We start from the raw sequence: 17,416 nt of genomic DNA, 5'->3' as shown, positions 1-17,416 counted from the left end.
TGATTAACGATAAATATTAAAATTAATCAAAAATATTTTATTTAAATAAAAAAGGTTTAATTAACGTAATAATATATATTCACACTCTTTGTACTGTTAACACGTGTTCTAAATATAAAATACTAGAATATACAACTTAAACATAGTTATGGATTTTCATGCCACCTAGATCTAACTTTACGACGAAGAATTCAGGTGTCGGTGTGCGCGCGTATCGTAAAAATTCATTCTCATCATTTTTAAAACTCCATCGCGCCAAAAGAAGTATAACTTCTATAATTTGTCTTAAAACATTTGAGGCAAACTATTATATTGTTATTTCTATTTGATAATCATAAATCATCAAGAGCCTATAATTTATTCAAAACTAGCGGCTGGACTAAACTACTGGACTGGACTGGACTTTCCTATGAAACGGGTGGAGTGGCCCAATTCATCAATCTGGACAGACGCGACGTGTACCTATGGTAATAATAGCAACAAGGACGCTGCTGTCCGATCTCCATTATATATTTTATTCTCTTAGTCTCCTCGTACTACACCTGGGAGAAAAAGAGGAGTGATAATAACTGTATTCTGATCTGCCGTAACCAAATGGCATATTGTTATTAATTACTATTTATTTCCTGTTCTTGGGATCAACTTGTCTTTTATAATTCTTTGATTAAAATATAAGTGAATGTTAGTCTGTGGTTTGTTTATTTGACAGAAGAAGGTTGACATTCCAATTTCATTTAAATCTGTGTCGTGTGTACTGAGTACCTGTCAAATACCTGTGCATTTATTTTAGGTACCTAGTTTGTTTGCAAATGCCGAAGCCCTATTTGCTTTTTACACTTAATTATCGAGGTTTAAAGTTTGTCATTAATGACATAGGTTCCCAATTGTATAATTGCAGCAGTTTTTTAGAAAAGAGATCGTAAAGAACGCTGAAAAAATAATTCGTTTTATGTTTGTAAAATATTCATCCTCGTTGTTTATAGAGTGAAGAAATATGTTTCTAGCTGAGGTACCTACCATATTTCTAATAAAGTTTGTTAGGGTTTAAAAAACATCTTTCTTAATAATTTATTGTTTACAGGGCAGCCGTATCGATTCGGGGCGTTATACCACGAACTCAAATTCTATAGAATTTGGCCCATGGCACATTTCATACGATATAAGTTGTATATTACCCAGCGTATGTTCAACAAAAGTTGTTTGCGAACGCAATGATGATCAGTTTTGCCAGTTTTGTTTGTAAGTTTATCTATTTCATAAATTATTAATTCTGGGTTGAATGAACCTCTTATTCAAAGTATCTCTTGTAAACTTTGCATGGCTTGGAACTGGCAGGCTTTTCCCTCATAATATTATAACACAAAATCGTCAATATCTATATGCAACTACTCATATGATGAATGCCAGTTCAGAAAATCGTTTTTGACAGTTTCTGATAAATAAATTTTCTAATAATGTTGATGGTTTATAATTAACCTTAGAATATGCTGTCAGTCCATCCCTAATATCATAAAAGAGTGCATGTTCATTGGTGGAGTATTTTATTTTCTCAGCAATTTTTTTTTTCCAGATACTGTAAAGAATTAAGCATACCTCATTTCCCTGACATGGTGTTTCCTAAAAATGTTCTGAGGTTAGAGCACACCAATGGTGCCTTGATACAATTCAATCCCTTGGATGCATTACGCAGAGTTTCAAGCAGATTAGACGCTATAGAAGTTTCTTGTGCTGAAGCTTGGCTGGAGTCTCGGTAAGGTTTAAGTTATTTACAATTATGAAGAGATATAGTAGTAGTTATTTAAACAATATTTATTTCTTTCCTAAGGACTTCCATTTATGTGTATCTCCTAATTAGCTTAGCCTAATGCCTCAGAATATTTTTCTTTATTTCTGACTAAATTAAATTTTTTGTACTTCTACTTTGATGGGAGAAAGGTATATTCTATAATGTAGCTTTGCCTGCTAACGTTTTATACTACATCATTACTTACCACCAGAAGGGCTAGCACAGGCAGTAGACAAAAAATATATCCCCCAATTATATCCCCTGACAAGAAATTTAATTAACGTGTCCACCTGTTAAAGCACGGGAACATGGAATAGGAGAAGTTTACTCCCGTTTAAATTACACATATATAATTTCGATATTATTTCTACTTTTGCGCCAGTGCTCTAAAGAGTTGATAAAGCTGTGAGAGAAGTGGCATTTTTATCCTCTCCCTAGGGATACAATTAAATATATATATATATACTATGATAATGCACACATCGCCATCTAGCCCCAAAGTAAGTGTAGCTTGTGTTATGGGTACTAAGATGACTGATGAATATTTTGATAAATAATATACGTTAAAACTTATAATATACATACATACACTGAAAAACATTCATGTTCATCACACAAACATTTTCAGTTGTGGGAAAAAGTAGAAAGCAGGGTTGCTGCCCACTGTGCCAATCGGCCGTCAAACACATCGTCTTGTGCCCATGCTATCCATACCAGTGTAATTGCAGTTGCGTCCTAGTAGTAAAAAAAAATGTAAATAAATATTTATATACAATATAATATTATAATATTTATTTAGAAGAAAATTCTTGAACTTTTGAATTCCTTGAACATAGCAATAATTATATTATTAATTTGTTTTTTTAAGACCTGGTGCAGAGAAACCCAAGAAGCCATTTGACTGGACATTTTCGACAGATTACAAAGGCACTCTTTCTAATGACATTGCTGTGGAGACAACAAATCAGATAATAGACTTTGAATTATTAAAACGTAAAGATCAAATTTTGTTTTACCATGATCTTACTCTATTTGAAGATGAACTTCATGATCATGGGATTTCCAAATTATCTGTTAAAATTGTGAGTATTTTAAGTTTTTATATATATAGGGTTGATCAGGAAAATTGTAAATGTTTTTGAACTAAAAAACTTTAAAAAAATATTGCCAGTTAGGAATACTTTTATTGTATCAGAACAAGCTGCAGTATTTAAATTTTGTTTTTTGGTGGTTTTGAAAATGAATTGTTTTAAATACCTTGACTTAAAAACAAAATAAATATATTTTTGGGTAAATGTGAACACCTAAGGTGTTAAGCATTATAATTCTAACCCTAACTCAATTTCATATTTAGAGTCTCATAAATTCAGATTTAAGCCATCCATATATTACCATGAATAGAAACAGTAATATATGGTATTTTCAATAATTATAATAAATATAAACATAACATATATATTTAAACGGCAACCCATTTCCTAGTTTAATGCAGCACCGGCAGAGAGTGCTTAACACTCGTAAAGTAATTTATCTTTTAACATTTTTTTCTAAATTCACAACTTAAACATTTATGCCAGTCCACCATTCATTTCCTTTGCTAAAATTATAGCTTTTTGAGATGGATAACGTGATAATGAAATGCTTTGATTTGATAGGCCACAATATAGTAACAATATAGTGGATATAGTGGTATCAAAATACTACTCTGTATTAATAATAATAATAATAAATAAATATTCTACAATTCTTAATTTATCAACAAGCCTGTGAATATCAGCTTTATGGTAGTGTACTTTTAATATTAACATTAATATCTTTTTTGTGGATTACAAGATATTATGCTCCTGAATTCCGGCTTTATAGGGCTTTGACAGATGGAGTGCAATTTCACATAGTAAACTCAGAAACTTTTCTTCACTTGTTTAACAAGGGAGTTATAAAATATTGCTTGCTTTTCAGAGAGTAATGCCATCCTATTGGTATGTGTTACAAAGATACTTCCTAAGAGTGGATGATGTGATGGTGCGTTCTCATGAGACCAGAATGTTCCATATGCTCAACACAGACTATGTTCTCAGAGAATACTCTACCAAAGAGGCTAAGGCACAAGATATTAATGTAAGTAAAAATTATGTTTCAAATCTACTTTAATTTATTTCTAATAAAGTGAAAAGAAATTAACCTTAAGTAATTAACATTTTTAAAAAATAAAAAATGAGTGAATGAATTGAATGAATTTAAAAATCAGTTGAGATTTTAAAATTCATCATCATCATTAACCCATTACCCTTTACGGCCGATTGGCGCAGTGGGCAGCGACCCTGCTTTCTGAGTCCAAGGCCGTGGGTTCGATTCCCACAACTGAAAATGTTTGTGTGATGAACATGAACGTTTTTCATTGTCTGGGTGTTGATATGTATATTATAAGTATTTATGTATATTATTCATAAAAAATATTCATCAGTTATCTTGTACCCATAACACAAGCTACGCTTACTTTGGGACTAGATGGCGATGTGTGTATCGTCGTAGTATATTTATTTATTATTATTTATTACCCACTCCAGGGCACAGGGCTCTTCTCAGAATGAGAAGGGTAAAAGCTGTAAACCGTACTCCACCACCCTCGCCAAGTGTGGATTGGTCGTCTTTACACGTTTTTGTGGGGAGCTGTCAGCCATGCAGGGTTCCTAACAATATTTTTTCACTGTTAAATGGAGATATACATTATAATTATTTAAATCGCACTTAAGCAATAAAGCTTAGGTTTGTGACTGGGTATGATTGGTCTCTAAAAGTAAAGCAGAAGTTTCACCTACTGGGCTACCACCGCTTCATCCATACTATTTTTATTTTATTACAAAATGTTTAGTTTTGTTAAGTGCCAAATAACATTTGAATGAGTAGAAATAATCAAAGCTATTATGAGAACAACCTAACATATCACAGTACCAGAGCCTTTCTTTCCCTCCCGATTACGAAATTATTAGTTATAGATAGATAGATATTAGATTAGCATTGTTGTGATCATTTAGGCATTTACTTGTATATTTATAGGTGTTTTATTTGTCAACAGATCCCAACATCTGAAATGAAGGAGGCTGACGATGTGATAGCATTCTTACCTGTGAAAGAAAAAATAACAGAGAAATTACTAGTAAATACACATACTAATTAATAAGCAAGTGATCTCAATTATACATAAGTAATGTGTATTATAGCTTTATGTATAAAGTATTGATGCAAATAATAGGTTTTTTATACTGAAATGATTTCATGTTGTTAATAGTTCAGTACCACATAACTAACATTGTAAAATACCTCAAACATAAGTACAGTGTGTCAGTGATTAATAAAAGTTGTGATCCAATATAATGAATTAATACTCTTTTGTTGTACACCAAAGAAAAAGTACTTTCAGAAATAAGAATATATTAGAGCAAGAAGAAACAATTTTCGTATTTTGTTTTTGAAATGCAATCAATCAATCAATCATTGTTTATAACAGTTTTTTTTGTTGATTTTGCTTATTTTTATTTAAAAAAATGAGCGTTTAGAATACAAAAATACTACTGCTTTAATTGATGATATTATGAACCTGTATAACAATGTTAGCTACGCGGTATGGGATTATAAGCGAAGGCAATACAATATTATGTCGTTTTGTATGGATTGTATCATTATGATTTGTAAATTCCATACAAATATGACACACAGTTGTTTGTGGTAACAATACTCTTATGTTACACAAACGTGACATCGGTTTTTGCCTATCACTTTATAGGTAAAAGTACTCCAAATAAAACTTTTTGAGCCAGCCAGTCACCAGGGTGGTACACTCGTAGCTAACTTCCGAGACGACATACATTTTGAATCGGACTATGCACCAAAATATATGAATGCTAGTTTTATGGCAGATTAACGTAACGTTTGTCAATTTTATAATATACTCAGGGCCAGAGCACACTGTTTAAGTTAATCTCAAGTACAGTGGCTTTCACATGGTTTTTGACCAGGGAATGAATTTAAAAATCATTCCCCATTATGAGTTATACAAAAATTTTCGGGTACCGCATACCCGAAAATGTTGGGTATGCAGTACCTGCTATTGTGCATATATGAAGTGCACGCCACTGCTCGCGTGGGCATAAGATTTAGCTTTTAGCGCTTCATATGAACAAATAACTTTCACGTCACGACTTGTCAAGTCCATAAAAATATGTCAACTTAACGCCACGCCGTAATGTAACGTTATTCTGCCAATTTTCTACGTAGTTTTTAAATAATAATTGACTGTGCGTATGAAATGAATTGACCCCGAAATGATGGCTGGGTTATTTGAAATCATTCATTATATGGGGGCACCAATCCGCACTGGGCCAGCGTGTTGGACTACGGCCTTAACCCCTCCTCATTGTGGGAGAAGACCCGTGAAGACTGTATAGGGGCACCACAAAAACAATCGTTCACGACTAATTTAACGCGCAGTTTAACCTTATCAGACGTAAGTTGCAGTCATTACTTACCAACAGGTGAGATTGCATTAAGGGCTAACTTATAGTGGAATAAAAAAAAAAAAAACAGCACTTTTATCGAAACCTTGCTAAAAGACAAACTTAGGTCGGTTACTTTGACATAATATTTCTCGAGGCTAACAATAATAAACAAATCATCCTCAGTACTCAAGTATTGTGACATTCAGACACGGATGGCGATCATGGAATTTTGAAATTTATCAGCCAAGATCTATTGTGATAAAAGATAATAATGATTTAATATAATTACCGCACGAGCAATACTTTGTAGTGAAATTTTATTATGTAAAAGACTGACGTGAATAAATCATAGCATTCTATAAAAATGTTGATGTTATACTTTAATATTATTATTCTGATCTGTGGTAAGTATACAGAGGTTGTGTGGTTTCAATAAAAACATATAGTGAAGTAACGTCCTAGTGGTCTTGATTCGTGTAGCTTCTATACCTAATTAATTCTATACCTAATGAAATATTGCAACTTTAATATGGTGGGTTGCTTATTACTTATTTTGCCAATTTTTTCGTGCTTTTCTGAGTAAACTGTCGATTATCAATTTTCAAATTGTATAATATCATATGCTTCTTAAATCTAGGTTTAATATTTGCCAGCATTTATTTACATTATGACACTTAGGTACTTAATTGATCCATCATAAAACTTAATTAGGTATAAAAAATACAATTACTATAAAAATTAAATAAAATGACAAATGAAAAGGATTTTTAATGTTTTATTTTTTTATTTTTACATAATTATCAGAGTACTTTTGTATTGACGGTTCTATGCGCATGATCGGCGATAGATTTGAGTTTATATTTATGATGATTTATCAATCTGTCTTTAATTCCATCCAACACATTATTCGACACTTGTATCTTATATCTAGTTTAAACGTACAAGTAAACGTGAAATTTATGATTCCCTTTTTTACAAATATCCCTTTAAACACCCAGCCTTTTAACCTACCTAACTTTGCATGATTTTAATGTTAACCTTGTTCAATACAAGTTGATTGGTAAAATAATTCCCTTCTTCTAATCCACTTTTGCTATGCCACTGTGTAGGTATCGCAAGTGTTTTTATCTCCAAAAATATATAAAGGTGTCATTTTCGTACACAATTCTCTAAACTGAATTGACATGTATAACATTAGTGCTATCCTTTTCAGAGGATACAGTGAAACGGTCTGTACTAAATTTTAGATCGACTTGTAAGGTTATTTCATTTTAGATATTTTGTATACAGAAATGGCACCTTGGAGATAAAAAGCACTTTCGATACAGGTACCATTGAGTGCGTTAAAGTTAATCTTAAGAAGGTTAAAGATTCTACTGATCAAACTTGTACACATGTACCTAAAAGGTGCACAGTTAAATCTTATATATACAAAGTTAAAAAGGTAGGTACGTTATTAGGCTACATTTATAGAAGGATAAATAGTTTTCGTCTAGGAATAAAAATAAGATGTTTATAAAATATTCAAAAATACAAAATGTTAAAATTGACATTTTGTATTTTTGAAGTAATTATTTTTATCGGCAGGGTCTGTAAATCAGGCCAAAGAATAGGCGACCCTTATATCCTAAATGCACCGACTTATTGTATTTATTTGCGGGTGTCAGGATTCATAACATACGGCGCGTGTAACAATGCGATTGCTACGATCGATTTGAATTTCGATAATGTTCTCCTCGCACAAAATGGACTTGGTTGGCCCTCGCAGTTAAAAGTAGCCAAAGGGAATGAGGCTCTCATGAAATTGAGAATACCTTTGGCCAATCAGCGTGCATGTCTTGTTACTGATCCCGCTGGTAATGAATTTGATGTTCAACAGCCCCCTAATAATAGGTAAGTTGTTTTATTTTTAGTACCTAAGTGATAAAGAATGCTATGATTAATTTAAACCGCTTATTCGTAGAAAATACCATACGACTAAATAAAGTTAAATGGATACATCTATTTTTATATCTATATGGGTCTGCCTCATGGTTCTACGAATTATCAGGTCCTGGGTTCGATTCCCAGGTCGTGCCAAGAGTTTATGGGTATTAAATTTTTCTGTTAAAAATCTGCATTACTAGCCTTACCTCATTCGGAAATTAATGGTGTCCATTCCCATGCTTCGGTGAGCATGAGGAGGAGCAAGAGAGGAGGCCATTGCCCAGCTGTGGGACGTTAATGGGGGTGAGGTGTTACAATAAATAATAATAGCAATAGCCCACCAACCCGCATTCCTTCGTGGCGCATCTAAGCTCTTAAGCATCGATTATACTACACAATATATAGCTACTAAGTCTGGGCCCTAAATTATTGAAGTGTAATAATAAATAAATATATACTACGACAATACACACATCGCCATCTAGCCCCAAAGTAAGCGTAGCTTGTGTTATGGGTACTGAGATAGCTGATGAATATTTTTTTATGAATATAATACACATAAATACTTATAATATACAGATAAACACCCAGACACTGAAAAACATTCATGTTCATCACACAAACACTCTCCAGTTGTGGGAATCGAACCCACGGCCTTGGACTCAGAAAGCAGGGTCGCTGCTCACTGCGCCACTCTGCCGTCAAATGACAGCTAGGTAGTTAGAAACCCTAACTCCGGACATCGACGGAGCTCAACCACCCTAAGTTCTAAATAGTGCATTAATCCTTACTCCTATGATAGGACGGCTCGCAGCAGTTGGATATTAATTGGTTGGAGGGGCTTTGTTTGGGAGTGTATTAAATGTAGATCGGACAGATTTCTGATTTTTGTACGGGTTGTACTAGAAAAATAAAATTAATTCTGAATGTTAAGATATTTATATAACAACAATACAGAACTGCCTCTAGTAGTACCTAGTCATTTTCGACCACAGATCATGTGGCCCTGGGGTGGCTTTTTTTATCAATAAATTCTGTATCCCGGCTAGTATATATATGTAGGCATTCAAATTGTATGCCTTGGAAAGCAATTTACGCAGCTGTTGGTTCCAGCTACTGACATTTGATAGATAATAATATATAGTCCACCAAGCCGCATTAGAGCAACATGGATGGTTGTAGCTCTAAATTTCTGTGGTCTGAGGCCGGTCTCACAATCCTCAGCATATTAGTGTCCCATACTACTATGGGATTTGATAGTTTAAAGTATTTAATTTTTTGGTATCGATTTAATATGTTACTATAAGCTCACTGTCTGTTGGTATTAAAACAAAAGGTACCAGAAATGGGGCGATGGATGTGGAATTCGAGTAAAAAACATCAAACAAGAGGACGAAGGACGTTGGCGCTTGACTGCCAGTAAAGCCAACGACTCCATCGTGGGATGGATTGAGTTGGATGTGTTAGGTAAATACCTATTGACTTCCAATATTTTTTATATCGTCAGGACTTCTTTAAATATAAAGTCACCCTTGTATCAATTAAGTACTTAATAGCAAAGCTACACTTAAGAATTATCATCAGCGGAGGTCAACTCCTGGACAAAGGTCTTTTTGTTTTATCTACATACTTTTGACAGCGCTGTGCACAGCGACAGTGTTTTGTCCGGTCTGGTCTGGTGGGAGGCTTCGGGCATGACTAGAAACCACCTTACTGACAAAGGCGTGCCGCCGAGCCAGAGAAATTCCATGGGCCCGTATAATCCACTTATCGCTTATATAATAAAATAACTTCGATTGGTTGATCTATTGCTACGTAAAAGTAGAACTAATCTACCTACATTTATGAATACACTTTCGCATTAATAACATTAGGGAGGGATTCAGATAGCCGACTTATGCTTTAATCTAGCAGAATCTTTTCTAGACATAACATCGCCTGAAGCAGCACCGCCAATATCGCTCCAGGACGGAGAGACTCACACGCAAGTGGCTTTGTCATCAATAGACAACGCGTATTGCGTAGTGGCTAAACCCTTCGCAGAGAGCTCTTTAGTGCCCGGACAATGTACCGTGACTCTTGATAGGACGACTAGAGCTGTACAAGGGAATTGGCAAGTGTTCCTGGGTTTGCCGGGAAGAGTGTCTGAGGTGCAGACGAAGAGGCACGTTACAGTTCAAAGTAAGTACCTATACTTAATTGCACTTAAATCCGTTGTAATATCCGTAATGCGCTAACAGACCGACAGACAGACACACAAAAAATAATTAAAATTTTCAAAAAATATCACATATAGGACCGGCAGTTTCATTAAAAGTATTTAACCCCCTATTTTACTCTCTTGGGTGTGAAATTTACACCTACTTAAAAACCTACTATCTGAATTTCATGTTTCTAATCCCAGCGGTTTAGGCTGTGCGTTGTTTATCAGTCAGTCACGATTTTATATGAATTTAAGGTAATATTAGATTTACCTTTACATAAAAACACATTTAATACATCGAGGTTATTATACTTTTGATGATTTTCATAATGACAAGGTAGCTTGGAAGCAAGCTGCTCCGCTTTCATCTTACACAAGATAGAACAATGATTGTCGAATTGTAAAATGATGTTGGAAAAGAGCAACTGGTGTGTTTCTTGGCGGCTCCTTCGCTTCAGAATCTGCCTTCCGAACCGGTAGTAGAGTCGCTACAAAAATACATACTTGATTTTTAATAGTGCTTATTCAGGCCTACTTGAAATAAATGAATTATGATTTTTTTATCTTATCAACTCTCCGAGTATTGGCGTCCAAGTGGAAATGATAACCAAAGACTATATCTTTATGTAAGCATAAACGGAGGTAAATTTCACCTATTCCCTGTTGCCATGCTTTGGAAGGGATATAGTTTTTGTCTCCTGCCTATTCTGAATGACAGGGGCTTTAGTCCACCAAGATAGCCTCGTGGCTATTGGTAGACTTTACCAATAGTCCTTGAGACGTTTATGGAGATCACGATGTTTGCCTTGACCGTTGAAGCAAGTTATATTTAATTACTGAACGCACATAGCTTAGCTGTATTAGTATGTAGTTATTCGCATGTAAGTATGTATTTAAAAAAATGTACCACCAGCCTTTTCTCCTCTTTTTTTTCCTAATTCTAAGGTCGCCTGGCAGAGATCGCTAATAAGCGATAATGCCGCCTCTTGTATTCTACTTCTTTCTTCATGTTTCTGTTTTTTATATGTTAACGATGTGGTATACAAATATAGTGTTAAAAACATTGTTTCGCTTGGCGCCAGACCGCGAGAAGTTCGCTGAGGTGACGGCCAACCTCCAGTAGTGGAGAGGTACAAAAAGAGAGAATAGAGAGAGAGACCCCAGAAAGGGTAGCCGAAGCACTACGCTATCACCGCTTCTTAATTAACCTTAAAGCGACTTTTAACTATTTATGAGTAAAGTTAAGTAGTAGTAGAGGTTTTGCGACAAAGCTCGTAGGGGAAGCATGGTGGTAGCACCACGCTTATCATTGCGGCACTGTTGCAATGCTGCTTTCCGGTCTGCAGGGCGTGGGTGCCGTGTTATTACAAGCTCATGAGGCTTACACATGAGGCATTTAACGGCCGATAGGCGCAGTGGGAAGCGACCCTGCTTTCTGAGTCAAACGCCTTGGGTTCGATTCCCACAACTGGAAAATGTTTGTGTGATGAACATGAATGTTTTTCAGTGTCTGGGTGTTTATATGTATTTTACCAGTATTCATGTATATTATTCATAAAAAAAATATTCATCAGTCATCTTAGCACCCATAACACAAGCTACGCTTACTTTGGGGCTAGATGGCGGTGTGTGTATTGTCGTAGTATATTTATTTATTTATATTATATTTATTTATATTATATTAACACCTACTTCTCTTTGATGGACATAGGGGCTCACTTCGTTGGACGTGTTCGGTGCTCCTAGGGCATGCCCTGCGAAGTGTTGTTCTGTTTATAGGAATCAGTAGGGTCATCTGCTTGATCTGTCAATTAATACCTACTGTAAAAAAAAATTTTAGCTGAACGACTAGACGTCGGGTACGTGCATGACGCGGCACAAAGGCTACATCTGTACTGTAACATTCTACATTCCAACAAGGAGATTACCTTCTGTCGGTTCCAGAAGACATCCAATCCCTATGGATACAACGTTGTTGACGGTCTCAGCGATGGCAGCTACAGGTGACAGTCTTAATATATATAATCATAATCGTCATCATTACTGGCATACTACAGGGCGCGGGTCTACTCTATCCACAGTCAGAATGGTTTAGTCTGCAACCAAGCTGCCCAAATATGGATTGGCGGACTTCACACGATCTTGCAAATATTATGGAGAACTCTCAGCGATGCAAGTTTCCTTTCGATGTTTTCCTTTACCGTTAAAGCATGTGATATTTAATTTCTTTAATTAATTATAACGCACATTCATTTAATTATTAATAACGCACATAGATCAGAAAAGTTAGAAGTGCGGAAATATTTTATATTTCTGCGGCGGTATTATTGATTATTATAATATATTCTCAATTCAGTAGCTAGATTAAACATTAAAACATGAAATATGGGTTGCAAGCTGTATTTTGGCGTTTAGCCAATTTTCTGTTTTAAATGACTGTTGTTCACAACAGTCATTTAAAACAATACAGTATATAGTAATTTACCTATCTCTTTAGAAAATATCCCAATGTATGATATAGTAAGTAAGCTATGTAAAAAATAAATATAAAATGTCATGCTACATCCATGCTTATTTCTGCCACCAGTTTTTGTAGAGCTTTTGTGACAGAGCCCATATCCATACTTACGTCATGCTTATTTCTGCCACCAGTTTTTGTAGAGCTTTTGTGACAGAGCCCATATCCATACTTACGTCATGCTTATTTCTGCCACCAGTTTTTGTAGAGCTTTTGTGACAGAGCCCATATCCATACTTACGTCATGCTTATTTCTGCCGCCAAGATGCATTGCTGTATTCCGTTCCGAATAGCGTGGTTGCCAGTGTTATGGCACATCACCTATAAGTACTTGAGGTTGATGGACACAGGGCGGCACTTTGTAGTACATGTTTGTAGCATGATTGTTGTTTTTTTTATTTAGCTTTAAGTTAGCCAATGACTGCAATCGCATCAGGTATTAAGTGAAGATACAGTCTAAGATGGCCGCGGCTAAGGTATGCCAATTTTATTGCTCCAAAGCACTAAGTTTCTACGAGGCACTGTACTGAAAAGCTAAATAGCTTAAAGCTAAATAGCTTGGCGGCATGTCTTTGTAAATAAAGTGCTAACTAGCCACGACTGAATTCTTCCACCAAACCAGATCACTGTCAGTGAAGAAATAATACATTTCAAAATTGGAGCAAAAGCGTAGGCATAAAAACTGGGACCTCTCACCAGACTGAGCCAAGGAGGTAGACTGTTTGTTTTTAATTTTAGTTACTTCGGCGATGGTTTCGAACTTAAACAGTGTGGGATCACCATAGAGAAACCATCGGCAAAAGACTACGCAACATGGCGATGTTCAGTTGGCGTACAAATCAAAGTTGGAAATGCTATGCAGCAGCAAACCCCGATGCAAGCTTTGATTAGCGTCACCGCACCGAACATTAAAAGTAATTAATTTCTTGTCATTTGTTTTCTTCAATCTTGAGTTTTTTCCTAGTAATAAGCATCTGCATTCATTTTAATTTTGATATCAATCGATATTAACTTCAATATGAAGATGGCACCTAATGATGATGATCAATCGATGGACTTGCATTTGTCATTTGTCAGGATTTCCAAATTGACTCTTTGCAACACTTTGATGTTGTCTGTCCACTTAGTGATCGCTTAAGGGGTCTTTTATCTATCAACGTTAGGTTTTCTAGTGAGGGGTCGGACTCCAGCACCTTGGTACCACTATTTCCATCAGCTCTCCGAGCTATGTGCCCCGTGTGCATTGCCACTTTAACATCGCAACATGCCAACGTGTGATGGTTTACTCTAGTTCTCCCAGGGAACTCCTTATTTGTGATTTATGATTGGCTATCTCGACGTCATTAATTAAATCACGTGAACACGTAGAGAGTTAAGTATCTACTCCGATCATAGTCCTCTCCATCTCCTGTGAATGACTGACCTTTCTTTTAATGCCCTAAGCTTATTTGCTATACTAGAAACTATATTAAATTAATACCGCCGTTGAATACTAAAGTCGTTTTTAGGTTTAGGAAATTTGGAGAAGAATGAAGGTACAATCAGAAACGTATTTGTTCAAAAAGACTCGCCGTTTACAATATCATGTAACGCTGGAATATCTCTCAGATACTGTTGGTTCCAACATCCAAATGGAACTCAGTTCACGCCAGTAAGACTTGCTAATGAAGAACAATTGTTCTGGTAAGTTCTTTTTTTTTATATCATTTGTAAGAACTTACCCAAAACACAAATAGTGATTTGCCAATTCCCATACTTACTAGAATAAATAAGACTTATCCATTTCTAATGCCAAAGTTTCCTCGGCATAGCTAAATTTCCAGAATAATTTAAAAATGTTTATCGATGGTAACAAAATCTTGAAACTACTTATTTTGTTTGATGATAGGTATACCGGCGAAAGTCTCGAAGTGGGGGAATGTGGTATAACCTTCGCACATTCTAACGAATCTGACAGTGGCAAATGGTCATGCTTCATGGGTCCAAAGCTTAATACAGGAATCGAAATAAAAGATCAAGTTGAAGTTCGAGTTACTGGACCACTGGCTGCAAATCTCAAAGAGGTTCCTGTAATCGTCGGAGAAAATGCAACTTTGTATTGTAAAACATCGAATGGAAGAAGAGCGTTGAAGTACTGTAGATTCCTTTCACCCCAGCTTGTGGGCATGAGTGTAGACTCTTCTGTAACGCCGGAGAAGTAAGTAACGAGATATATTTTTTACATCGATTAGATAAGTGTGGATTTTTTAATTGTAATAAGCTTTCAATTACCGCACGAGAAATTAATTTCAGAGATTTGCTTTACAAAACTTAACTTGAATATACCTCGGATAAAGATTGTAAGATGAATGAAAACCTAAATTTACTTATCTTTCTTCTCTCTTAAAATCAACTAATCTTGTGTGTCTTGCAAAAACTCCTTTTTGGCTATCTCCTCAGAAAAAGATTGGTAAGAGAACACCAGAAAAATACTTTTAATTATTGATGAAACCAAGTAAATTTTTATTGATGAGATCAAGTCCATTTTAAGCGATACGAAGTATAAATTCAATAAACTCAGCCTTCTTAAAGCACTTCATATTATTGCGTGTTACAGTAAGTTTGAGAGCCTGAATTGATTACAATAAATGGATTTAGATAGCCTATTAATAGCTTCGTCCGCTAAGCACTCAGATTGCCAATATTTTATTTATCACTATCATATTTCATTTCAGCGCGATATTAGCCCGTTTCTTTTTTACCACCGGCCGGGATCTGAACTTTGGCGATTGTTCCCTGAGTATAACTTCTGTTCAAGAGGAAGATATAGGTACATGGACTTGTGCTGCAGTTGTTGACAACGAGATACTTGAGTCGAGGGATAGCATACGAGTTTTTCTTGGTGGTGAGTAGCAAAGACCTTCAGCTTATAGGGTTTTCGATTTCTTAACTAAGATAAGGTCAGTAGGTAAGATACATGTAAGTTTGTTTAGGTACAGGTCGTTAGTTACAGGTATTTAAAGCTCAGTTATGAAAATACAGGTTAGCGCATTTTCATCTTGGACTACATCGTCACTTAAGTACTTCAAGACAAACACTTTGATAACATTTGCTCTCTTCAAGTTAATCTTTCAGAGGACATCAATTTAAATTATTAAATATAGTTTAGTGTACACTAAATTATAGAAAAAGGAACAAAAATAACAGTATTCTAACCCCCGTTATTAATAAATCAATCTAATCCAAAATAGTCAGATGGCATGGATTGACTTTAGTTGTGCAGTCTATAATTATTTACATAGGGCCTAATAATGCTGAGTTATAATTAAACATCTTAAACTAATATATAAAGCTGAAGAGTTTGTTTGTATGTTTGTTTGTTTACTTGAACACGATGATCTCTGGAACTACTGGACCGATTTGAAAAATTCTTGCAGTATTGGATAGCCCATTTATCAGGAAAGGCTATATATCATCACGGTAACGCAGTAGGAGCATAGCACTAATGAAGAATTTTTCAAAATCGAGGTTTTCTTTCCTTTTGAAAGCTTTCGCTGCGTGCGCGTTTAAAGGTTCTACAAAATTATGTATTGAAAATTTATGCCTATCTTTTAAGATTGACTTGTAAGCGGACGAAGTTGGGAGGGACCGCTAGTCATTTATATAAGATTAGATTTTAAGTTATTATGGGGGTGAAAGCCTAGTGGCTAAGGCTTCGGCCTTCCATTCGGGGAAACCGAGTCCGATCTCTAGCACGTATATCCGGAAAGTTTAAGGAGCTTACCTCAAACTTTCCAGACTGATGTGCGTGTTTAATTGAAGCAATTAAACATCACTTCTTTAAAGGTGAAGCATACATCGTGATGATACCTGCATGAGTTCTTCATAACGTTCTCAAGGGCTTGGTAAGTCCACCACTCTGCACTTGGCCAGCGTGGTGGACTACGGCCTACCATTCAGAGTGCCAAGTGTTCTACCTACGTTTTTATAATAGAAAAGAAAAGAAAGAGCGCCATCTAGTGACGTTACGGTTTCACAGTACTGTTACTAGATGGCGCTGCTTAGATATCATATTAATCGTAGTTAACTTTCACGCGATTGAATAAGTAAACGTAGGTAGAAAATTTCACACGATGATGATTGGCAGTGATAGGTTGATAAGGATGATGTAAGTTATTCAACTAATAATATGTATTCTTGTAGTGGCACCCCGTCGTCCCCGATTACAAGCTGGCATCATCGGAACAAGTGCTGGTCTATCGGTACTTGTGGTAATCCTTATCGGCTACGTTACATATAAACGAGGTTGGATACAGCGTTTGCTTACTCTACGCATCCGAAGGGCGACTACGAATACCGAGGCTGTAGGAGATTATGCCTTCCAATCTCGTAGCTCTGCACAGGGAAGCATTAGCAGTACTATCTTAGGAAGTGTTAGTAGCGGAAGCAGCGAGGAATCAGTCGGAGCTAGTGCTTAATGTTGAATAACCTTTTAAATAAAAGTTTGA

The 17,416-nt window shown here is 35.6% G+C and overlaps 2 protein-coding genes across 2 annotated transcripts; both read left to right on the top strand.

Annotated features, from left to right (window-relative positions):
* The first annotated feature begins 754 nt into the window (after window positions 1-754).
* Window positions 755-6,732, top strand: LOC120624023 (TIP41-like protein). The gene is made up of 6 exons (XM_039890331.1): window positions 755-1,009; window positions 1,082-1,239; window positions 1,571-1,750; window positions 2,655-2,868; window positions 3,746-3,904; window positions 4,863-6,732. The coding sequence occupies exons 1-6, from the start codon at window positions 995-997 to the stop codon at window positions 4,962-4,964; spliced, it is 828 nt and encodes a 275-aa protein (XP_039746265.1). The 5' UTR covers window positions 755-994; the 3' UTR covers window positions 4,965-6,732.
* On the top strand, window positions 5,831-17,386 carry LOC120623930. The gene is made up of 10 exons (XM_039890224.1): window positions 5,831-5,877; window positions 7,870-8,175; window positions 9,545-9,675; window positions 10,135-10,389; window positions 12,252-12,414; window positions 13,668-13,843; window positions 14,438-14,612; window positions 14,818-15,126; window positions 15,644-15,813; window positions 17,112-17,386. The coding sequence occupies exons 1-10, from the start codon at window positions 5,831-5,833 to the stop codon at window positions 17,384-17,386; spliced, it is 2,007 nt and encodes a 668-aa protein (XP_039746158.1).
* The last annotated feature ends 30 nt before the right edge of the window (window positions 17,387-17,416 follow it).

Source organism: Pararge aegeria, chromosome 5 (genome assembly GCF_905163445.1).
Source record: "Pararge aegeria chromosome 5, ilParAegt1.1, whole genome shotgun sequence".
NCBI classification, from domain to species: domain Eukaryota; kingdom Metazoa; phylum Arthropoda; class Insecta; order Lepidoptera; family Nymphalidae; genus Pararge; species Pararge aegeria.
The sequence above is the reverse complement of the archived record's forward strand: the minus strand, read 5'-3'. Positions and strand labels throughout refer to the sequence as shown.